The sequence below is a fragment of the Heterodontus francisci genome, chromosome 29, assembly GCF_036365525.1.
Source record: "Heterodontus francisci isolate sHetFra1 chromosome 29, sHetFra1.hap1, whole genome shotgun sequence".
NCBI classification, from domain to species: Eukaryota; Metazoa; Chordata; class Chondrichthyes; order Heterodontiformes; family Heterodontidae; genus Heterodontus; species Heterodontus francisci.
The window spans coordinates 27,737,251-27,762,481 of NC_090399.1; the positions used below are offsets into that span (position 1 = coordinate 27,737,251).

At 50.5% G+C, this 25,231-nt stretch overlaps 1 protein-coding gene across 1 annotated transcript in view; it reads right to left on the bottom strand.

The window, feature by feature from the left end:
* vars2 (valyl-tRNA synthetase 2, mitochondrial) overlaps window positions 1-25,231 on the bottom strand; it is a 118,716-nt gene that overhangs the window by 44,277 nt on the left and 49,208 nt on the right. The window contains exons 4-11 of the mRNA XM_068008991.1: window positions 23,588-23,709; window positions 10,980-11,046; window positions 9,081-9,178; window positions 8,467-8,548; window positions 7,134-7,253; window positions 4,378-4,486; window positions 1,679-1,767; window positions 962-1,052 (exon numbers count right to left, since the gene is read on the bottom strand). Of these exons, the coding sequence (XP_067865092.1) occupies window positions 962-1,052; window positions 1,679-1,767; window positions 4,378-4,486; window positions 7,134-7,253; window positions 8,467-8,548; window positions 9,081-9,178; window positions 10,980-11,046; window positions 23,588-23,709 (778 nt within the window). The remainder of the gene's footprint in view (window positions 1-961; window positions 1,053-1,678; window positions 1,768-4,377; window positions 4,487-7,133; window positions 7,254-8,466; window positions 8,549-9,080; window positions 9,179-10,979; window positions 11,047-23,587; window positions 23,710-25,231) is intronic.

Genomic DNA, 25,231 nt, shown 5'->3' on the forward strand with positions numbered 1-25,231 from the left:
GGGGTCAGCACGGAGCGGGTGCGGGGGTCGGCACGGAGCGGGTGCGGGGATCACCACGGAGCGAGTGCGGGGATCACCACGGAGCGGGTGCGGGGATCAGCACGGAGCGAGTGCGGGGATCAGCACGGAGCGAGTGCGGGGATCAGCACGGAGCGAGTGCGGGGATCACCACGGAGCGGGTGCGGGGATCACCACGGAGCGGGTGCGGGGATCACCACGGAGCGGGTGCGGGGATCACCACGGAGCGGGTGCGGGGGTCAGCACGGAGCGGGTGCGGGGGTCAGCACGGAGCGGGTGCGGGGGTCAGCACGGAGCGGGTGCGGGGGTCAGCACGGAGCGGGTGCGGGGGTCAGCACGGAGCGGGTGCGGGGGTCAGCACGGAGCGGGTGCGGGGGTCAGCACGGAGCGGGTGCGGGGCTCAGCACGGAGCGGGGGTCAGCACGGAGCGGGTGCGGGGGTCAGCACGGAGCGGGTGCGGGGGTCAGCACGGAGCGGGTGCGGGGGTCAGCACGGAGCGGGTGCGGGGGTCAGCACGGAGCGGGTGCGGGGGTCAGCACGGAGCGGGGGTCAGCACGGAGCGGGGGTCAGCACGGAGCGGGTGTGGGGGTCAGCACGGAGCAAGTGCGGGGTCAATACAGGGTGGCACCACTACATTCCCCATGGGATCCCAGGTCAGTACGGGGATCAGCACCACTACAGTCCTCATGGGATCCCAGGTCAGTACGGGGATCAGCACCACTACAGTCCCCATGGGATCCCAGGTCAGTACGGGGATCAGCACCACTACAGTCACCACAGGCTCTCGCGTCAGGACAAGATCAGTACAGGGTCAGCAGCACTGGTTCCTGTGAGATCCTGGATGTGTGGGTCAGCACCACAGGACACACTCTCTGCACCGCCCTGTTTCAAGACACCCGGTGTATTTAATTACACTGGAGCGCAATTTGTTCGGAGTCGTTACCTGTGCCGAACCCGCGGTCGACCAGCGTATCAGTGAGAATGGGCAGCAGACGCCCCGTGAAGGGATGACGGACCTGTTTCCCCCGGAGATGCTGTGAGGTGGAAGAGGATACGGTTAGTGAACTGACTGTACACTGGCGGGAGATCGATCCCAACTCCCCAGCACACCCAGAAAGGACATTCCCCTACAAACCAGGCAGGCAGCCCAGGTCAGATGTGTCCATTCGTTTCCTGGTGTCAAACTGCCAGAGAAGGAATCAACGTCAGCACCAGAGAGTCCAATATCATAACCAGTGAGCACAAGAGAACACACAAAGAAAGACTGCGAGAGAGGGAGAGAAAGGGAGAGTACAGAGCCAGTGGACAGACCCTGAAGAGAATGAGCAGGAGCAAAATTCAAGAGTGAATGTGAGAGTGTGCACGATAGAGACAGTGGGCGTGGTTGAGAGACACCGCACATTAAATCCAACATTTGTACACCTTTCTCCCCCACTAATCTTCTCTGTTCTATTCTGAAGACGACAACCCGTCCACTGACACTAACTGTCCTCCTGCATCATGCCTCCTGTTCTCGATATCAGCAGAGGCCCCTGGTCAGTGTGTCTCAATTCTACACCTGGAGTCCATCTCCCCCCAAGATCTGGGCCACCTTTGGCTGACGTTTCTCCTGAACCGAAGTGCACCCCACACCCTGCCCGCCTCACCCCGCCAACCTCACCATATACCGGTCATCGTCCGGGTGTACCACCACTGCCACGTCACCCAGCATGGTTTCGGGCCGCGTCGTTGCCACGACAACCTCCTCACCTGAGTAGAGAAAAAGAAGAGTCAGTGCGAGGTAGGGAGCAGAGGAGGAGCAAATATTTAACACCGCACTGTGCACTAATGTGGCTCAGGATTGGTCAATGCCCCCCCTCCCCGCAACCCGGTGCCATCCAATGAGGGTGGGGTCAAGTGACAAGTGTGTAGGATAGTGTGCAATATGATGTTAACAGCCTGGCACAAGCAAAGAGCAGTATGGGATGGTTGGCACAGAGGACTACAGTAAAGGAGAGTGTGGAAAGCACAGACATACATCGTGCGTGATTCAGTAGAGGGTGTAGACTGTCGTGTAGGAAATAAGTAAAGTAGCTGAATAGTGAAAGCACGCACACGCACACTGAGTTTTAGTACAACTGCAGCCTGAAGACTACGAACTACCTAGTGTTCTGCAACCCGATGGGTCTTCTCCACATGAGTATATAGACATATTGTTTGCACCTAATAAAAACAGAAAGTGCTAGAAATACTCAGCAGGTCTGGCAGCATCTGTGGAGAGAGAAGCAGAGTTAACGTTTCAGGTCTGTGACCTTTCATCAGAACTGGCAAAGGTTAGAAAAGAGTTAGGTTTTAAGCAAGTGAAGGGCGGGCGTGGTAGGGGTGGAGGGTTGGTGGGGAAGAGAACAAAAGGGAAGGTGTCTGAAAGGGCAAAGGGCAGGAGAGATTAAATAGCAAAGCTGTCCTGGGACAAAGGCAAAGAGTGTGTTAATGCTTGTGAAAGACAAAACATTAGTCCAGAGAGAATGGCAGAATAATGAGCAGCTCTGTCTACATGAAAAACAGGCACATGGTTAAAGAATAAATACAAAAAGGCCAGTCATGCTCTGAAGTTATTGAACTCAATGTTCAGTCTGCAAGGCTGTAGAGTGCCGAATCGAAAGATCAGGTGCTGTTCCTCGAGCTTGCGTTGATGTTCACTGGAACACTGGAGCAGGCCAAGGGCAGATATATGGGCATGAGAACAGTGGGGTGCATTGAAATGGCAAGAAACCGGAAGCTAGGCCTAATTTCTGCCACCTCCAAACACATTTTCCCTTTCCCTCCCCTGTCAGCATTCCAAAGGGATCGTTCCCTCTGTGACACCCTAGTCCACTCCTCCATCACTCCCAACACCTCATCCCCTTCCCATGGCACTTTCCCATGCAATCACAGGAGGTGTAATACCTGTCCTTTTACCTCCTCTCTCCTCGCTATCCAAGGCCCCAAACACTCTTTTCAGCTGAAGCAGTGATTTACTTGTACTTCTTTCAATTTAGTTTACTGTATTTGCTCCTCTACACTGGGGTGACCAAACACAGATTGGGTGACTGCTTTGCAGAACACCTCCGCTCAGTCCAAAAGCATAACCCCAAGGTTCCGGTTGCTTGCCATTTCAATACACCACCCCGCCCACCCCCCCGCTCTCATGCCAACATTTCTGTCTTTGGCCTGCTCCAGTATTCCAGTGAACATCAACACAAGCTCGAGGAGCAGCACCTGATCTTTCTATTCGGCACTCTACAGCCTTGTGGACTGAACATTGAGTTCAATAACTTCAGGGCATGACTGGCATTTTTTATATTTTTCTTTTTTTTAATGATTTTATTTTTTAACCATGTGTCTGTTTTTCATGTAGTCAGAGCTGCTCATTATTCTGCTATTAACACTCTCTCTGGACGAATGCTTCGTCTTTCACAAGCATTAACACACTCTTTGCCTTTGTCCCATGACAGTTTTGTTATTTACTCTCTCCTGCCCTCTGCACTATCACACACCTTCCCTTTTGTTCTCTACCCTCGCACCCCGACCCCCTTCACTTGCTTAAAACCTTTGCCAGTTCTGATGAAAGGTCACTGACCAGAAACGTTAACTCTGCTTCTCTCTCCACAGACGCTGCCAGACCCACTGAGTATTTATGACTCTATTTCCATCACTTCCTGTTTTTATTTCAGATTTCCAGCATCTGCAGTATTTTGCTTTTATATTATTGTTTGCATGTACTAGTCAGTATGCAGTCATTAACAAAAGAAATCTGTCTGATTGTTTCATTATCTCATGCATTTTGACTCAGTTTATTAAATATAGCATCAGGAGCAGGAGAGAAGCACCAGGTGAAAACCCAAGTAAAATCCAACATTGTGCAGCTTCTGTGCATTCCCCCCTCGTCCACCCTCCAGCTCAGTGGACAATCACCAACATACAGTACCCAGTTACAGAGGACCCGATGCCACTAAATCACCCCACAATAAACCAACTGCACCAGAGCTCATACAGATCTCACTGTGACAGGGCCTGTGCATTACCCTGTGTGGTTTCTCAATAGCTCCCCTGAGGAACTGACAACCCACACTGGTCCGAGCAGCAACTTTACTCCGACTGTCTGGTTTAGATTTACTCCAGTGTCCCAGAGGGGGAAAGGACAGTGTCTGACCCGCTGCCCCACCCAGTCCCAGAGGGGGAAAGGACAGTGTCTGACCCACTGCCCCACCCAGTCCCAGAGGGGGAAAGGATAGTGTCTGACCCACTGACCCACCCAGTCCCAGAGGGGGAAAGGACAGTGTCGCCCGCTCTTCCAAACACTTTCTGATAACAGTCAACAATCGTCACCCAGAAACTCACCCGAATCTTCCGTCATGTACGCAAAGTGCACCAGCTCACCAAAAGCAACCCTTTCCTCGTAACCAGGGATGGAGATGTAACTGCGTCCGCTCAGCACCCGACTCTCTACCTGCAAAAGGAGATGTGGCACGGGGTTTAGAGGTCACGGCAAGACAGCCTTCAGGGTTAAAGGTGAAAGGTGCAGGGGGTAGAGTCCGGAGCGAGTGAAACAGAGGGGGAAATTGGAGGTCAGGTGGAAGCCTCGATGGGTAGGGGCGGTTGTCAGAGGAGGGTGAAGGGCGGCGGAACAGCTGTTTACAGGGGGTTGAGTGTGGGGGGTTGGTGTCAAGGCAAAACAGTTTCACCTGCACATTTTACAAACTAAAGTCTGTTGGAGGTTGTTCCCAGTCGGGTCTGTCCCCTGAGCCTGGTTTCTGACACAGCTCCAGCTGCAGCAAGGCCCTCCAACAGGTCAGAGGAGGTCAAACCTGACCTGTACTCTCAGATACACCAGGGCAGTGGGACAGGGGGGCAGTGAGGGGCATGTTTAAGACAGGCGCCATGAGTGAACAGAGAGGGAACAAGGAAGGAGAGAATAAGGAAAGAGGGTGGGGGGAGGAGTGGGGGAGGGGTAAGGCCATTACAAACCTCCACTGCAATTATGAGGGAAGCATTCTTGATCCAAGAAGAGGCGGAGGTCATTCAGCCCCTCAAGCCTGCTCCATCATTCAATTAGATCCGCATGTCAACTCCTCTTACCTGACTTAGCACCATTTTTTTATATTATTCTTTTATGGTATGTGGGCATCGCTGGCAAGGCCAGCATTTGGTGCCCATCCCTAACTGCCCGTGACAGCTGAGTGGCTCGCTAGGCCATTTCAGAGGGCATTTTAAGAATCAACCACATTGCTGTGGGTCTGGAGTCACGTGCAGGCCAGACCAGGTAAGGACGGCAGATTTCCTTCCCTGAAGTGGTGTGTTTGCTTTCATTAACAGGGGGATTGAGTTTAAGAGCCGCCAGGTTATGCTGCAGCTCTATAAAGCCCTGGTTAGACCACACTTGGAATATTGTGTTCAGTTCTGGTTGCCTCATTATAGGAAGGATGTGGAAGCTTTAGAGAGGGTGCAGAGGAGATTTACCAGGATGCTGCCTGGACTGGAGGGCATGTCTTATGAAGAAAGGTTGCGGGAGCTAGGGCTTTTCTCATTGGAGCGAAGAAGGATGAGATAGTGACTTGATAGAGGTGTACGAGATGATGAGAGGCATAGGTAGAGTGGATAGCCAGAGACTTTTTCCCAGGGCGGAAAGGGCTATCACCAGGGGGCATAATTTGAAGGTGATTGGAGGAAGGTTTCGGGGAGATGTCAGAGGTAGGTTCTTTACACAGAGAATGGTGGGTGCGTGGAATGCACTGCCAGCGGTGGTAGTAGAAGCAGATACATTAGGGACATTTAAGCGACTCTTGGATAGGTACATAGATGATAGTAGAATGAAGGGTATGTAGGTAGTTTGATCTTAGAGTAGGTTAAAGGGTCGGCACAACATCGTGGGCCGAAGGGCCTGTACTGTGCTGTACTGTTCTATGTTCTAAAGTGAACCAGACGGTTTTTACGACAATCAATGATAGGTTCAGGGCTCCAGATTTTCATTAATTAATTGAATTTATTAATTAATTGAATTTAAATTCCACCAGCTGCTGTAGTGGGATTTGAACCCATATCCCCTGGGTATGAGCCTGGACCTCTGGGTTACTAGTTCAGTGACATGACCACTACGCCACCGTCTCCCCATGTATTCCTCGATACACTTACCTAACAAAAATAGATTGATCCCAGTCTTGAAAGCTCTGATGATCCTCCTAAGTCTTTGGCCTTCCTGGGGATCTCCATTACCCATCGTGTGAAGAGGTGTTTCCTGACGGCCAAGCTCTACTTGTAAGATTCCGTTCCTTGTTCTATTCTGGACTCCTCCCACCACTGGATGAGCAGAAATCTCCTCCAACTAAAGATTGGGAGGACTGAAGCCATTGTATTCAGAACCTGCCACAAACTCCATCGGCCAGCTACCCACCACATCCCTCTCCTTGGCAACGGTCTGAGGGCTGAGCCGGTCTGTTCACAACCTCGGCATCATATCCGAGCCAAACAGCAGCTTTCAAGCCTGCCTCAGCTCATCTGTTGCTGAAACCCTCAACCGTTCGTTCCTTTGCTACTCCTAGACTTGACGATTCCAACACACTCCTGCCAGTCTCCCACATTCTACCCTCCACAAACTTGAGTTCGTCCAGAACTCAGCTGCCCATGTCTTAACTCGCACCAAGTCTTGTTCTCCGATCACCCCCTGTGCTCACTGACCTACACTGGCTCCTGGTCCAACAATGCCTCAATTTTAAAAGTCTCATCCTCGTTTTCAAATCTCTCCATAGCCTTGCCCCTCCCTATCTCTGTAATCTCCTCCAGCCCCTCAATCCCTCCCTATTTCTGTAATCTCCTCCAGCCCCTACAAACCCTCCGAGATATGTGATCCTAATTCTGACCTCTTGAGCATCCTCGATTTTAATCGCTCCACCATTGGTGGCCGTGCCTTCAGCTGCCAGGGCTAGAAGCTCTGGAATTCCCTCCCTACACCCCTCCGCCTCTCTACCTACTGATGCGGCTGGGTGCCAAACGCAGTCTGAAAGCGCTCCTGTGAAGTGATTTGGGATGTTTTATTACTTTAAAGGACGCTATATAAATACAGGTTGCTGTTGTTGAAATAATGCCGAGCGTGTTGGTACCTCGATGTCGGAAATGGCCGAGTTGAGAGTGCACGACCAGTTCACCAGCCTCTGGCTGCGATACACCAGGCCTGCTTCGTGCAGCCGGACAAACGCCTCGGTTACAGCCTCCGAGTAGTCCTGCGAATGTGGGGGGAGGGTAGGGGGAGAAAGAAGCAGTTGGTGAGACTCCAGGCACGACTATCCAACAGCATCATCGAGAAGCAGACGCTGAGTTAGCGTGAAGCAGCGACTCGAGCGACTGCGATAAGCAGGCCACAACAATACAGGCACGCGGGGACCGCAGTAGGGGATCCACACCGAGTGACAGCGAACGTGAGGCCAGCGACTGGCCGAGAACTGAGGGTGGGGGGTGCGTGCTGCAGCACTCTGGGTTCAGGCGGTCCACAGCACTTGCCAAGGGTTGGTGCGCAATGCAGCTGGTAATCTGCCAGTGCTCTGTACTGGTGACCCACTGCGTTTCAGCCAGGGAAGCTCCACCAGCCATCGCCTGTGGATACTCAGGGTCCTCCAGTCCTCAGCTCTGCCGATCAGCGCCTCAGTTCCCTCGAAGTGGGGAGAGTGCACGTAAGTGAACTGCCCAGCAGCTTAGCTTAGAGGTTGGCAAACATGGTGATGGGTTTCCAGCTGATCAAGGAAGTACCAGAGCCTGGGACAGAACAAGACTGAGAATCAGAGAATGACACGGCACGGAAGGAGGCCATTCAGCCCATTGTACCTGTGCTGGCCCTTTGAAAAAAGAGCTATCCAATTAGTCCCACTGCCCCTGCTCTCTCCCCAGAGCCCTTTAGAGAGTTATCATTGAATCTGACCTTCCACCGCCCTTTCAGGCAGCGCGTTCCAGATCACGACAACTCACTGTGTAAAACACAATTCACCTGATCTCCTCCTTTGGTTTTTTTGCCAATCACCTTAAATATGTGCCCTTTGGTTGCTGCCCCAGCTGCCAGTGGAAACAAACTCTCCTTACTTACCCCCTCAAAACTCTTGATGATTTTGACCACCTCTTAAAAATCTCCTCTTGCCCTTCTCTGCTCTAAGGAGAAGAACCCCAGCTTCTGTAGTCTCATCCACATTCCTGGCATCAATTGAGTAAATCTCTTCCGCACCCTCTCCAAGGCCTTGACATCCTTCCTAAAGTGCGGTGTCCAGAATCGGGCACGATACCCATCTGGAGCCTAACCAGCATCTTATAAAGGTTTAGCAGAAAAGCAGAGGTGCAACAACAGTCCTTGGACTGGCTCTGGCGGGGTGGTTTGAAATCTGCCGTTGACCCGTCTACGCATACACGGCGTGCATCACCGATAAAGCCCGAGGAGGCGCGGCGACTCACCGCGTCCATTGTGAAGCAGGCCCGGTCCCAGTCCAGCGAGGAGCCCAAACGCCGCAGCTGCCGGTAGATCTCATCCCCTTTCCTGCCAATCACAACAAGAGGTCAAGAAAGAAAGACTTAGTACTCCTGCAGCCCTTTTCCCATCCTCAGGAATTCCCAAAACGCTCCACAACCAACGAAGCGCAGTCACTGTCGTGATTTGGAAAACGCAGCTGCCAATCCGCGCACAAGCAAGATCCCACAAACAGTAGTATGACGGCGATCGGATTATCTTATTTGAGTGTCACTGGCTGAGGGATAAATATTGACCAGGCCACCGGTCAGCCCTCCCCTATTCTTCAAAATAGTTCCCGTGGGATCTTTTACGTCCATCCGAGGGGGGGGGGGGGGGGGGGGGGGGGGGGCCTCCATTTACGATCGCATCCGAGAAGGTGTCACCTCCGACGTCCTAACTTTTTGTGATGACGCCTCTGGGACTCGAGCCCGTGACCTTCCTGACTCAGAGGTCAGAGTGCGACCCGGTGTGCCGCAGCTGACGCCAATGGGTCACGAGGCGGGCCAGACCAGACTGGGCCGACGAGTCCAGTTGGCGAATCGCTGAGGGCGGTACTTACGCCTCCCTCCACCGCCACACCTCCCGCAGGAACTCGGCCTGTGTCAGATCCTGCCGCCTGAGTCCACGCTCCTTCCACAGCTGCTTCTCCACCACCACCTGCCAACGCGGAGAGAGAGACAGAGAGAAAACGGACTGAGCACCAGTCTTGGCTCCACCTACATACCAGAATTACCAAGCCACCCCATGGCTATTGCCCGTCATGACAAATGGAGTCTTCCCGGATGGTTTCCATCGCCCCACCACTGGCGGCTGTGCCTCCAGCGGCCAAGGTCCTACAATCTGGAATTCACTCCCAAAACCTCCTCCCCTCCTTTCAGACGCTCCTTAAAACCGCCCTCTTTGACTAAGTTCTCACCCATCTGCGCTATGTGGCTCAATAGCAAATTGTTGTTTTTTTAATTGCTCCTGTGAAGCGCCTCGGGATGTATTGCTACGTCAAAGGTGCTATATAAATGCAAGTTGTTGTCAGTGCCAACAGTCGGACTTGAGCGGGGACGGGAGTTTGACGTGGTTTTAGTTGTTGCAGTGCCACCTAGCTTGGAGATGGGAGGTACGAAAGGCTGGGCATTAAAGGCCGGCTCGGGTCTGCACAAAAAAAACCCGACCCTAGCCCGACAGAACCACATCCGACCCAAGCCTGACCCGACCCGAGTCCTTCCATTTTTTCCCGCGCCCAACCGTCAGTTAACTTTGTTGCTGATCTGCACAAGCTTAAAATAATTGTAACAAAACCACCTTTCTAGTCAAAAAATTAAATTAACATTGGAGCCACTTACCTGTGATAGGAGCGTGTCCGACCCGGCCCGGCCCGACCCGAGTCTGAATGCCGGACACATGCGTCGGGTCCCGTTGGGTTAGCAGGCTTTTACTGGCAGAGCAATACCAACCAGGGAGCTGAACCAGAGGAAGCAGGCATGACCCTAACAGGAAGTGCCCGTGGCACTGGATGGCACTACAGCAACCTGAGCATTCGACCAAACTATACGGTTATTCCCTGGCCCCCTTTTCTGTCACAAATCCCCTCGCTGTCCACCCAACAGTCATGGGTGTGGGTGACCTCTACCCGACACAGCACCCGGTACAGTGGTGCAATTGTAACCTTAGCGGATTCGTAATCCAGAGAATGTTACTTCAAATCCCACCAAGGCAGTTTGTGAATGTGAAATCAGTTTAACAAAGCCTGCTATCTGTAGAAGTTAAAATGCTGGATTGCTTCTGGTTCACGAACGTCCTTTTCAGGAAGGAAACCGACCTTACTTATCCTTCCAGCCTACATCCCATCCATCACCGACGCACAGTGGCAGCAGTGTGTACCATCTACAAGATGCACTGCAGCAATGCACCAAGGCTCCTTCGACAGCACCTTCCAAACTCGCGACCTCTACCAACTAGAAGGACAAGGGCAGCAGATGCATGGGAACACCACCACCTGCAAGTTCCCTTCCAAGTCACACACCATCCTGACTTGGAACTATATCGCTGTTCCTTCACTGTCGCTGGGTCAAAATCCTGGAACTCCCTTCCTAACAGCACTGTGGGTGTACCTACCCCACATGGATTGCAGTGATTCAAAAAGGCAGCTCACCACCACCTTCTCGAAGGCAATTAGGGATGGGCAATAAATGCCAGCAATGCCCACTTCCCAAGAGTGGTTTGAAAGGCCGAGTTATCAGTGCCTCTGTGTCGGGGGTACTTTGCTGCAGTCAGTGCGATACAGCCACATAGGGCATACACGGTTAAAGGAAGTCAAGCGGTTCAGGACATATACAGACTGGGGAAGTCCATCAGATAGTGGCCTAAAGCATCCTTCATTACTGGGAGCACAAGATGAGACCGGGCAAGAATCCAGGGATAAACGCAGACAGAATTTATGGACCTGATCAGTCACAAGACTCACCTGAGTCGCAATTCCTGCATGGTCACAGCCGGGAACCCAGAGAACCTTCCAACCTTGCATTCTCCGCCTGAAAGATATATCACAGACTTTCAACTCACATGTCAACCACAAGCTCAGCTAACATCAACTACCGCAATTTCGCAAAGCATGCAATGGGCCATACTTACTTCTCCCCAATTCATCATCTCAAAACAGGCAAAAAGTGACAGCCCTCGACCCATCAGTACTGAACCCCAGTGTTATACAGTGACAGACCTGCACCCACCAGTACTAGACCCCAGTGTTATACAGTGACAGCCCTCGACCCATCAGTACTGAACCCCAGTGTTATACAGTGACAGACCTGCACCCACCAGTACTGAACCCCAGTGTTATACAGTGACAGACCTGCACCCACCAGTACTATACCCCAGTGTTATACAGTGACAGACCTGCACCCACCAGTACTATACCCCAGTGTTATACAGTGACAGACCTGCACCCACCAGTACTATACCCCAGTGTTATACAGTGACAGACCTGCACCCACCAGTACTGAACCCCAGTGTTATACAGTGACAGACCTGCACCCACCAGTACTAGACCCCAGTGTTATACAGTGACAGACCTGCACCCACCAGTACTGAACCCCAGTGTTATACAGTGACAGACCTGCACCCACCAGTACTGAACCCCAGTGTTATACAGTGACAGACCTGCACCCACCAGTACTGAAACCCAGTGTTATACAGTGACAGACCTGCACCCACCAGTACTGAAACCCAGTGTTATACAGTGACAGACCTGCACCCACCAGTACTAGACCCCAGTGTTATACAGTGACAGCCCTCGACCCATCAGTACTGAACCCCAGTGTTATACAGTGACAGACCTGCACCCACCAGTACTATACCCCAGTGTTATACAGTGACAGCCCTCCACCCACCAGTACTGAACCCCAGTGTTATACAGTGACAGACCTGCACCCACCAGTACTATACCCCAGTGTTATACAGTGACAGACCTGCACCCACCAGTACTGAACCCCAGTGTTATACAGTGACAGACCTGCACCCACCAGTACTATACCCCAGTGTTATACAGTGACAGCCCTCCACCCACCAGTACTGAAACCCAGTGTTATACAGTGACAGACCTGCACCCACCAGTACTGTACGCCAGTGTTATACAGTGACAGACCTGCACCCACCAGTACTAGACCCCAGTGTTATACAGTGACAGCCCTCGACCCATCAGTACTGAACCCCAGTGTTATACAGTGACAGACCTGCACCCACCAGTACTATACCCCAGTGTTATACAGTGACAGCCCTCTACCCACCAGTACTGAACCCCAGTGTTATACAGTGACAGACCTGCACCCACCAGTACTATACCCCAGTGTACAGTGACAGCCCTCCACCCACCAGTACTGAAACCCAGTGTTATACAGTGACAGCCCTCTACCCATCAGTACTGAACCCCAGTGTTATACAGTGACAGACCTGCACCCACCAGTACTATACCCCAGTGTTATACAGTGACAGCCCTCCACCCACCAGTACTGAAACCCAGTGTTATACAGTGACAGCCCTCGACCCATCAGTACTGAACCCCAGTGTTATACAGTGACAGACCCATACCCACCAGTACTATACCCCAGTGTTATACAGTGACAGCCCTCTACCCACCAGTACTGAACCCCAGTGTTATACAGTGACAGCCCTCTACCCACCAGTACTGTACGCCAGTGTTATACAGTGATAGACCCATACCAACCAGTACTATACCCCAGTGCTATACAGTGACAGCCCTCGACCCATCAGTACTGAACCCCAGTGTTATACAGTGACAGACCTGCACCCACCAGTACTAAATCCCAGTGTTATACAGTGACAGCCCTCTATCCATCAGTACTGAATCCCAGTGTTATACAGTGACAGCCCTCTACCCATCAGTACTGAACTCCAGTGTCATACAGTGACAGACCTGTACCCAGCAGTACTGAACCCCAGTGTTATACAGTGACAGCCCTCTACCCATCAGTACTGGACCCCAGTGTTATACGGTGACAGCCCTCTACCCACCAGTACTGAACCCCAGTGTTATACAGTGACAGCCCTCTACCCACCAGTACTGAACTCCAGTGTTATACAGTGATAGACCCATACCCACCAGTACTATACCCCAGTGTTATACAGTGACAGCCCTCTACCCACCAGTACTGAACCCCAGTGTTATACAGTGACAGCCCTCTACCCACCAGTACTGAACCCGTGTTACACAGTGACAGCCCTCTACCCATCAGTACTGAAGCCCAGTGTTATACAGTGACAGACCTGTACCCAGCAGTACTGAACCCCAGTGTTATACAATGACAGCCCTCTACCCACCAGTACTGTACCCCAGTGTTATACAGTGACAGCCCTCTACCCATCAGTACTGAACCCCAGTGTTATACAGTGACAGCCCTCTACCCACCAGTGCTGTACCCCAGTGTTATACAGTGACAGACCTGCACCCACCAGTACTGTACCTGTGTTATACAACAGCAGACCCATACCCAGCAGTACTGTACCCCAGTGTTATACAGTGGCAGACCTGCACCCAACGGTACTGTATGTCAGTGTTATACGGTAACAGACTTATACCCACCAGTACTGTACCTGTTATACAGTGACAGACCTGCACCCACCAGCACTGTATGCCAGTGTTATACAGTAACGGACCTATACCCACCAGTACTGTACCCGTTATACAGTTACAGACCTGCACCCACCAGTACTGTACCCCAGTGTTATACAGTAACGGACCTATACCCACCAGTACTGTACCCGTTATACAGTTACAGACCTATACCCACCAGTACTGTATGCCAGTGTTGTACACTAACAGACCTATACCGACCAATACTGTATGCCAGTGTTATACAGTAACAGACCTATACCCACCAGTACTGTATGCCAGTGTTGTACAGTAACAGACCTATACCGACCAATACTGTCTGCCAGTGTTTTACAGTAACAGACCTGCACCCACCAGTACTGTACCCCAGTGTTATACAGTAACGGACCTATACCCACCAGTACTGTACCCGTTATACAGTTACAGACCTATACCCACCAGTACTGTACCCCAATGTTATACAGTAACAGACCTGTACCCACCAATACTGTATCCCAGTGTTATGCAGTGACAGACCTGTACCCACCAGTACTGTACCCCAGTGTTATACAGTGACAGACCTGCACCCACCAGTACTGTACCTGTTATACAGTGACAGACCTGTACCCACCGGTACTGAACCCAAGTGTTATATAGTAACAGACCTATACCCACCAATACTGTATCCCAGTGTTACACAGTGAAAGACCTATACCCAGCAGTACTGTACCCGTTACACAGTGACAGACCTGCACCCACCAGTACTGTACCCATGTTATACAGTGACAAACCAGTGCCCAGCAAACTGAACCCCAGTGTTATACAGTGACAGACATGTACCCAACAGTACTGAACCCCAGTGTTATACAGTGACAGACCTGCATCCACCAGTACTGTACCTGTGTTATACAACAGCAGACCCATACCCAGCAGTACTGTACCCCAGTGATATACAGTGGCAGACCTGTACCCACCAGTACTGTATCCTTTATTCAGTGACAGACCTTCACCCACCAGTACTGTATCTGTTATACAGTGTCAGACCGGCACCCACCAGCACTGTATGCCAGTGTTATACAGTAACGGACCTATACCCACCAGTACTGTACCCGTTATACAGTTACAGACCTGCACACACCAGTACTGTACCCCAGTATTATACAGTGACAGACCTGCACGCACCAGTACTGTACCCGTTATACAGTGATAGACCTATACCCACCAGTACTGTACCCGTTATACAGTGATAGACCTGTACCCACCAGTACTGTATCCCAGTGTTATAAAGCAACAGACCTGTACCCACCAATACTGTATCCCAGTGTTATACAGTGACAGAGCTGCACCCACCAGTACTGTACCCCAGTATTATACAGTGACAGACCTGCACGCACCAGTACTGTACCCCAGTGTTATACAGTGACAGACCTGCACGCACCAGTACTGTATCCCAGTGTTATACAGTGACAGACCTGTACCCACCAGTACTGTGCCCTAGCGGCGACAGGGAGAGCGAGGTGGCAGCTGGGTAAGTAAGTCCTATATATTTGGGCAGCGGCTGAACCCGAGACACTACACCTGTAGTGTCTCCCACCCGCCCTCCTCCTCTAACCAAAGAAAAAGGACTTGGTGGTGTGCAGATAAGGTAAGGTTTTTTTCTATTTATTTTTTTTTTTCTGTGATTGGTGAAAACTTTTCGTTCCTTTTTCATTTATCTAAGTTAAGACTAAGTTAAGCTTAAGATTAAAAATGGCAGGAGATCTCAGACCCGTGTTAAGCTCCTCTTGCTCAATGTGGGAGCTCAGGGACACGGCTGATGTCCCTGACTCCTTCACGTGCTGGAAGTGTGTCCAGCTGCAGCTCTTGTTAGACCGCATGACGGCTCTGGAGCTGCGGATGGACTCACTTTGGAGCATCCGCGATGCTGAGGAGGTCGTGGATAGCACGTTTAGCGAATTGGTCACACCGCAGATTAGGATTGCTGAGGGTGAAAGGGAATGGGTGACCAAAAGGCTGAGAAAGAGCAGGAAGGCAGCGCAGGTGTCCCCTGCGGTCATCTCCCTCCAAAACAGGTATACCGTTTTGGATACTGTTGAGGGAGATGGCTCACCAGGGGAAGGCAGCAGTCGCCAGGTTCATGGCACCGTGGCTGGCTCTGCTGTTCGGAAGGGCGGGAAAAAGAGTGGAAGGGCTATAGTCATCGGGGATTCAATTGTAAGGGGAGTAGATAGGCGGTTCTGTGGTCGAAAACTAGACTCCCGAATGGTATGTTGCCTCCCAGGTGCACGGGTCAAGGATGTCTCAGATCGGCTGCAGAACATTCTGAAGGGGGAGGGTGAACAGCCAGTTGTCGTTGTGCACATAGGCACCAATGATATAGGTAAAAAACGGGATGAGGTCCTACAAGCAGAATTTAGGGAGTTAGGAGCCAAGTTAAAAAGTAGGACCTCAGAGGTAGTAATCTCAGGATTGCTACCAGTGCCACGTGATAGACAGAGTAGAAATGAAAGAATAGTCAGGATGAATGCGTGGCTTGAGAGATGGTGCAGGAGGGAGGGGTTCAGATTTTTGGGACATTGGGACCGGTTCTGGGGGAGGTGGGACTATTACAAATTGGACGGTCTACACCTGGGCCGGACTGGAATCAATGTCCTTGGGGGTGCATTTGCTAACGCTGTTGGGGAGGGTTTAAACTAATGTGGCAGGGGGATGGGAACCAAATGAGGAGGTCAGTGGACAGTAGGGAGGGAGTAACTAAAGCCTGTAAGGAACTAGATAATGAAGTCAGCGTGACTAAGGAAAAGAGTAGACAGGGAGCAGATGATGAACGCAAAGGGACTGGTGGTCTGAGGTGCATTTGTTTTAATGCAAGAAGTGTAGTAGGTAAGGCAGATGAGCTTAGGGCCTGGATTAGTACCTGGGAGTATGATGTTATTGCTATTACTGAGACTTGGTTGAGGGAAGGGCATGATTGGCAACTAAATATCCCAGGATATCGATGCTTCCGGCGGGATAGAGAGGGAGGTAAAAGGGGTGGAGGAGTTGCAGTACTGGTCAAAGAGGATATCACAGCTGTGCTGAAGGAGGGCACTATGGAGGACTCGAGCAGTGAGGCAATATGGGCAGAACTCAGAAATAGGAAGGGTGCGGTAACAATGTTGGGGCTGTACTACAGGCCTCCCAACAGCGAGCGTGAGATAGAGGTACAGATATGTAAACAGATTATGGAAAGATGTAGGAGCAACAGGGTGGTGGTGATAGGAGATTTTAATTTTCCCAACATTGACTGGGATTCACTTAGTGTTAGAGGTCCAGATGGAGCAGAATTTGTAAGGAGCATCCAGGAGGGTTTTCTAGAGCAGTATGTAAATAGTCCAACTCGGGAAGAGGCCATACTGGACCTGGAGTTGGGGAATGAGCCCGGCCAGGTGGTTGAAGTTTCAGTAGGGGACTACTTTGGGAATAGTGATCACAATTCCGTAAGTTTTAGAATACTCATGGACAAAGACGAGAGTGGTCCCAAAGGAAGAGTGCTAAATAGGGGGAAGGCCAACTATACCAAAATTCGGCAGGAGCTGGGGAATGTAGATTGGGAGCAGCTGTTTGAAGGTAAATCCACATTTGATATGTGGGAGGCTTTTAAAGAGAGTTTGATTAGCGTGCAGGAGAGACATGTTCCTGTGAAAATGACGGATAGGAATGGCAAGATTAGGGAACCATGGATGACAGGTGAAATTGTGAGACTAGCTAAGAGGAAAAAGGAAGCATACATAAGGACTAGGCGGCTGAAGAAAGACGAAGCTTTGAAAGAATATCGGGAATGTAGGACCAATCTGAAACGAGGAATTAAGAGGGCTAAAAGGGGTCATGAAATATCTTTAGCAAACAGGGTTAAGAAAAATCCCAAAGCCTTTTATTCATATATAAGGAGCAAGAGGGTAACTAGAGAAAGGATTGGCCCACTCAAGGACAAAGGAGGAAAGTTATGCGTGGAGTCAGAGAAAATGGGTGAGATTCTAAATGAGTACTTTGCATCGGTATTCACCGAGGAGAGGGACATGACGGATGTTGAGGTTAGGGACAGATGTTTGATTACTCTAGGTCAAGTCGGCATAAGGAGGGAGGAAGTGTTGGGTATTCTAAAAGGCATTAAGGTGGACAAGTCCCCAGGTCCGGATGGGATCTATCCCAGGTTTCTGAGGGAAGCGAGAGAGGAAATAGCTGGGGCCTTAACAGATATCTTTGCAGCATCCTTAAACACGGGTGAGGTCCTGGAGGACTGGAGAATTGCTAATGTTGTCCCCTTGTTTAAGAAGGGTAGCAGGGAAAATCCAGGTAATTATAGACCGGTGAGCCTGACGTCAGTGGTAGGGAAGCTGCTGGAGAAGATACTGAGGGATAGGATCTATTCCCATTTGGAAGAAAATGGGCTCATCAGTGATAGGCAACATGGTTTTGTGCAGGGAAGGTCATGTCTTACCAACTTAATAGAATTCTTTGAGGAAGTGACAAAGTTGATTGATGAGGGAAGGGCTGTAGATGTCATATACATGGACTTCAGTAAGGCGTTTGATAAGGTTCCCCATGGTAGGCTGATGGAGAAAGTGAAGTCGCATGGGGTCCAGGGTGTACTAGCTAGATGGATAAAGAACTGGCTGGGCAACAGGAGACAGAGAGTAGCAGTGGAAGGGAGTTTCTCAAAATGGAGACGTGTGACCAGTGGTGTTCCACAGGGATCCGTGCTGGGACCACTGTTGTTTGTGATATACATCAATGATTTGGAGGAAAGTATAGGTGGTCTGATTAGCAAGTTTGCAGACGACACTAAGATTGGTGGAGTAGCAGATAGTGAAGGGGACTGTCAGAGAATACAGCAGAATATAAATAGATCAATAATTTCAGAGCATGACAGCCCCCCATTTTACTTTCATTTTTAGTTACTTTTTCTTCCTTTTTTTTAACATTCCTTTTTACATTTTTTACAATCTTTTTTTGCATTTATTTCATTTCATCTTAGTTTGTTCAGTTTGCTTACCCACTGTTTTTTTCAGGTTGTTTTTCTTCAGGTTTGCACTTGCTGCTGTTCAATATTCAGTGTATTCACACCTAATCTGTCCTAATGCTTTGTCTTTCAACACACCATTAACATATTGTTTGCTTTTTCTCCATGACCTTTTGGTCAGCTATGTGGCCTGGTCCAATCTGCACCTTCTCATTTGTTATCTCTTGCCCCACCCCCACCTCACTTGTTTATAATCTGTGACTTTTCTAATATTTGTCAGTTCCGAAGAAGGGTCACTGACCCGAAACGTTAACTCTGCTTCTCTTTCCACAGATGCTGCCAGACCTGCTGAGTGATTCCAGCATTTCTTGTTTTTGTTGTAATAGATTGGAGAGTTGGGCAGAAAAATGGCAGATGGAGTTCAATCAGGGCAAATGCGAGGTGATGCATTTTGGAAGATCCAATTCAAGAGTGAATTATACAGTAAATGGAAAAGTCCTGGGGAAAATTAATGTTCAGAGAGATTTGGGTGTTCAGGTCCATTGTTCCCTGAAGGTGGCAACGCAGGTCAATAGAGTGGTCAAGAAGGCATACGGCATGCTTTCCTTCATCGGACGGGGTATTGAGTACAAGGGTTGGCAGGTCATGTTACAGTTGTATAAGACTTCGGTTAGGCCACATTTGGAATACTGCGTGCAGTTCTGGTCGCCACATTACCAAAAGGATGTAGATGCTTTGGAGAGGGTGCAGAGGAGGTTCACCAGGATGTTGCCTGGTATGGAGGGCGCTAGCTATGAAGAGAGGTTGAGAGGTTATACAGTAACAGACCAATACCCACCAATACTGTATCCCAGTGTTATACAGTGACAGACTTGCACCCACCAGTACTGTATCCCAGTGTTGTACAGTGAAAGACCTACACCCACCAGTACTGTACCCATTACACAGTGACAGACCTGCACCCACCAGTACTGAACCCCAGTGTTATACAGTGACAGACCTGCACCCATCAGTACTGAACCTTAGTGTTATACAGGGACAGACCTGCACCCACCAGTACTGAACCCTTGTGTTATAAAGTGACATACTGGCACCCACCAGTACTGTACCCGTTATACAGTGACAGACCTGCACCCACCAGTACTGTATCCCAGTGTTATACAGTAACAGACCCATAACCAGCAGTACTGTACTCCAGTGTTATATAGTGACAGAACTGTACCCACCGGTACTGAACCCAAGTGTTGTATAGTAACAGACCTATACCCACCAATACTGTATCCCAGTGTTATACAGTGAAAGACCTACACCCACCAGTACTGTACCCGTTATACAGTGACAGACCTGCACCCACCAGTACTGTACCCATGTTATACAGTGACAAACCAGTGCCCAGCAAACTGAACCCCAGTGTTATACAGTGACAGACATGTACCCACCAGTACTGTACCTGTTACACAGTGACAGACCTATACCGACCAGTTCTGTTATGCCAGTGTTATACAGTAACAGACCTAGACACACCAATACTGTATCCCAGTGCTATACAGTAACAGACCTGTACCCACCAGTACTGTACCCCAGTGTTACACAGGAACAGACCTATACCCAATACTGTATCCCAGTATTATACAGTGAAAGACCGACAGCCACCAGTACTGTACCTGTTATACAGTAACAGACCTATACCCAATACTGTCTCCCAGTATCATACAGTGAAAGTCCGACAGCCACCAGTACTGTACCTGTTATCCAGTTACAGACCTGTACCCACCAGTACTGTATCCCAGTGTTATACAGTGACAGACCTGCACCCACCAGTACCGTACCCCAGTGTTATACAGTGACAGACCCATACCCACCAGTACTGTGCCCCAGTGTTATACAGTAGCAGACCTGTACCCACCAGTACCGTACCCCAGTGTTATACAGTGACAGACCCATACCCACCAGTACTGTGCCCCAGTGTTATACAGTGACAGACCTGTACCCACCAGTATTGAACCCCAGTGTTATACAGTGACAGACCCATACCCACCAGTACTGTACCCCGGTTTTATACAATAGCAGACCTGTACCCACTAGTACTGAACTCCAGTGTTATACAGTGACAGACCCATACCCACCAGTACTTTACTCCAGTGTTATACAGTGACAGACCCATACCCACCAGTACTGTACCCCGGTTTTATACAATAGCAGACCCGTACCCACCAGTACTGTATCCCAGTGTTATACAGTGAAAGACCTACACCCACCAGTACTGTACCCGTTATACAGTGACAGACCTGCACCCACCAGTACTGTATCCCAGTGTTATACAGTAACAGACCCATAACCAGCAGTACTATACCCCAGTGTCATATAGTGACAGACCTGTACCCACCGGTACGGAACCCAAGTGTTATATAGTAACAGACCTATACCCACCAATACTGTATCCCAGTGTTATACAGTGAAAGACCTACACCCAGCAGTAATGTACCCGTTACAGAGTGACATACATGCACCCACCAGTACTGTACCCATGTTATACAGTGACAAACCTGTGCCCAGCAGTACTGAACCCCAGTGTTATACAGTGACACACATGTACCCAACAGTACTGAACCCCAGTGTTATACAGTGACAGACCTGCACCCACCAGTACTGTGCACGTTGTACAGTGACAGACCTACACCCAGCAGTATTGCACCCCAGTGTTATACAGTTACAGACCTACACCCACCAGTACTGAACCCCATTGATATACAGTGACAGACCTGCACCCACCAGTACTGTACCTGTGTTATACAACAGCAGACCCATACCCAGCAGTACTGTACCCATGTGATATACAGTGGCAGACCTGTACCCACCAGTACTGTATCCGTTATTCAGTGACAGTCATGCACCCACCAGTACTGTACCTGTTATACAGTGTCAGACCTGCACCCACCAGCACTGTATGCCAGTGTTATACAGTGGCGGACCTATACCCACCAGTACTGTATGTCAGTGTTATACAGAAACAGACCTATACCCACCAGTATTGTATCCGTTATTCAGTGACAGACCTGCACCCACCAGTACTGTACCCGTTATACAGTGACAGACCTGCACCCACCAGCACTGTATGCCAGTGTTATACAGTGGCGGACCTATACCCACCAGTACTGTATGTCAGTGTTATACAGAAACAGACCTATACCCACCAGTATTGTATCCGTTATTCAGTGACAGACCTGCACCCACCAGTACTGTACCCGTTATACAGTGACAGACCTGCACCCACCAGCACTGTATGCCAGTGTTATACAGTGGCGGACCTATACCCACCAGTACTGTATGTCAGTGTTATACAGAAACAGACCTATACCCACCAGTATTGTATCCGTTATTCAGTGACAGACCTGTACCCACCAGTACTGTATGCCAGTGTTATAAAGTAACAGACCAGAACCCACCAGTACTGTACCCCAGTGTTATAGTGACAGACCTGCACGCACCAGTACTGTACCCGTTATACAGTGACAGACCTGTACCCACCAGTACTGTATGCCAGTGTTATAAAGTAACAGACCAGAACCCACCAGTACTGTATCCCAGTGTTATACAGTGACAGACCTGTACCCAACAGTACTGTATCCCAGTGTTATACAGTAACAAACCTGTACCCACCAGTACTGTATCCCAGTGTTATACAGTAACAAACCTGTACCCACCAGTACTGTACCCCAGTGCTAAACAGTAACAGACCTGTACCCACCAGTACTGTACCCGTGTTATACAGTAACAGACCTGTACCCACCAGTACTGTACCCCAGTGTTATACAGTAACAAACCTGTACCCACCAGTACTGTATCCCAGTGTTATACAGTAACAAACCTGTACCCACCAGTACTGTATCCGTGTTATACAGTAACAGACCTGTACCCACCAGTACTGTACCCCAGTGTTATACAGTAACAAACCTGTACCCACCAGTACTGTATCCCAGTGTTATACAGTAACAGACCTGTACCCACCAGTACTGTACCCCAGTGTTATACAGTAACAAACCTGTACCCACCAGTACTGTATCCCAGTGTTATACAGTAACAAACCTGTACCCACCAGTACTGTACCCGTGTTATACAGTAACAGACCTGTACCCACCAGTACTGTACCCCAGTGTTATACAGTAACAAACCTGTACCCACCAGTACTGTACCCGTGTTATACAGTAACAAACCTGTACCCACCAGTACTGTACCCGTGTTATACAGTAACAGACCTGTACCCACCAGTACTGTACCCCAGTGTTATACAGTAACAGACCTGTACCCACCAGTACTGTACCCGTGTTATACACTGACAGACCCGTACCCACCAGTACTGTACCCCAGTGTTATACAGTAACAGACCTGTACCCACTAGTACTGTACCCCAGTGTTATACAGTAACAGACCTGTACCCACCAGTACTGTACCCCAGTGTTATACAGTAATAAACCTGTACCCACCAGTACTGTACCCCAGTGTTATACAGTAACAGACCTGCACCCACCAGTACTGTACCCCAGTGTTATACAGTAACAGACCTGTACCCACCAGTACTGTACCCCAGTGTTATACAGTAACAGACCTGTACCCACCAGTACTGTACCCCAGTGTTATACAGTAACAAACCTGTACCCACCAGTACTGTACCCGTGTTATACAGTAACAGACCTGTACCCACCAGTACTGTACCCCAGTGTTATACAGTAACAGACCTGTACCCACCAGTACTGTACCCGTGTTATACACTGACAGACCCGTACCCACCAGTACTGTACCCCAGTGTTATACAGTAACAGACCTGTACCCACCAGTACTGTACCCCAGTGTTATACAGTAACAGACCTGTACCCACCAGTACTGTACCCGTGTTATACACTGACAGACCCGTACCCACCAGTACTGTACCCCAGTGTTATAATGCGACAGACCAAACACTTACCATCGAACCACAGCATCTTGGATTGCAACAGTCAGGGCGTGACCCAGGTGGAGGGAGCCAGTCACATTGGGTGGAGGGATACACAGGGAGAAGGTTGAGTTCTCATGGTGGGGCAAGCGCTCCTGCCAAGGAAAAAACAGCCAAATGGTTACGCCCTGGGCCAGAGCCTGTGCATGTTGATTCTTACTCAGAACTGCGCCAGTCTGTGCCCTCCTTCCAAATTCATCCAGCCTGCTCTCTCCAACTCCCCCCACTCTCCCTCCTTCCAAATTCATCCAGCCCGCTCTCTCCACCTCCCCCCACTCTCCCTCCTTCCAAATTCATCCAACCCGCTCTCTCCACCTCCCCCCACTCTCCCTCCTTCCAAATTCATCCAGCCCGCTCTCTCCAACTTCCCCCACTCTCGCTCCTTCCAAATTCATCCAGCCCGCTCTCTCCACCTCCCCCCACTTTCGCTCCATCCAAATTCATCCAGCCTGCTCTCGCCAACTCCCCCCACTCTCCCTCATTCCAAATTCATCCAGCCTGCTCTCTCCAACTCCCCCCACTCTCCCGCCTTCCAAATTCATCCAGCCCGCTCTCTCCACCTCCCCCCACTCTCCCTCCTTCCAAATTCATCCAGCCCGCTCTCTCCAACTCCCCCCACTCTCCCTCATTCCAAATTCATCCAGCCCGCTCTCTCCAACTTCCCCCACTCTCCCTCATTCCAAATTCATCCAGCCCGCTCTCTCCACCTCCCCCCACTCTCCCTCCTTCCAAATTCATCCAGCCTGCTCTCTCCAACTCCCCCCACTCTCCCTCCATCCAAATTCATCCAGCCCGCTCTCTGCAACTCCCCCCACTCTCCCTCCTTCCAAATTCATCCAGCCTGCTCTCTCCAACTCCCCCCACTCTCCCTCCTTCCAAATTCATCCAGCCTGCTCTCTCCAACTTCCCCCACTCTCCCTCCTTCCAAATTTATCCAGCCTGCTCTCTCCAACTCCCCCCACTCTCCCTCCTTCCAAATTCATCCAGCCCGCTCTCTCCAACGCCTCCCACCCTCGCTCCTTCCAAATTCATCCAGCCTGCTCTCTCCAACTCTCCCCACTCTCCCTCCTTCCAAATTCATCCAGCCTGCTCTCTCCAACTCCCCCCACTCTCCCTCCTTCCAAATTCATCCAGCCCGCTCTCTCCAACTCCCCCCACTCTCCCTCCTTCCAAATTCATCCAGCCCGCTCTCTCCACCTCCCCCCACTCTCCCTCATTCCAAATTCATCCAGCCCGCTCTCTCCACCTCCCCCCACTCTCCCTCCTTCCAAATTCATCCAGCCCGCTCTCTCCACCTCCCCCCACTCTCCCTCCTTCCAAATTCATCCAGCCCGCTCTCTCCACCTCCCCCCACTCTCCCTCATTCCAAATTCATCCAGCCCGCTCTCTCCAACTCCCTCCACTCTCTCTCCTTCCAAATTCATCCAGCCCGCTCTCTCCACCTCCCCCCACTCTCCCTCATTCCAAATTCATCCAGCCCGCTCTCTCCAACTCCCTCCACTCTCTCTCCTTCCAAATTCATCCAGCCTGTTCTCTCCACCTCCCCCCACCCTCGCTCCTTCCAAATTCATCCAGCCTGCTCTCTCAAACTCCCCGCACCCTCGCTCCTTCCAAATT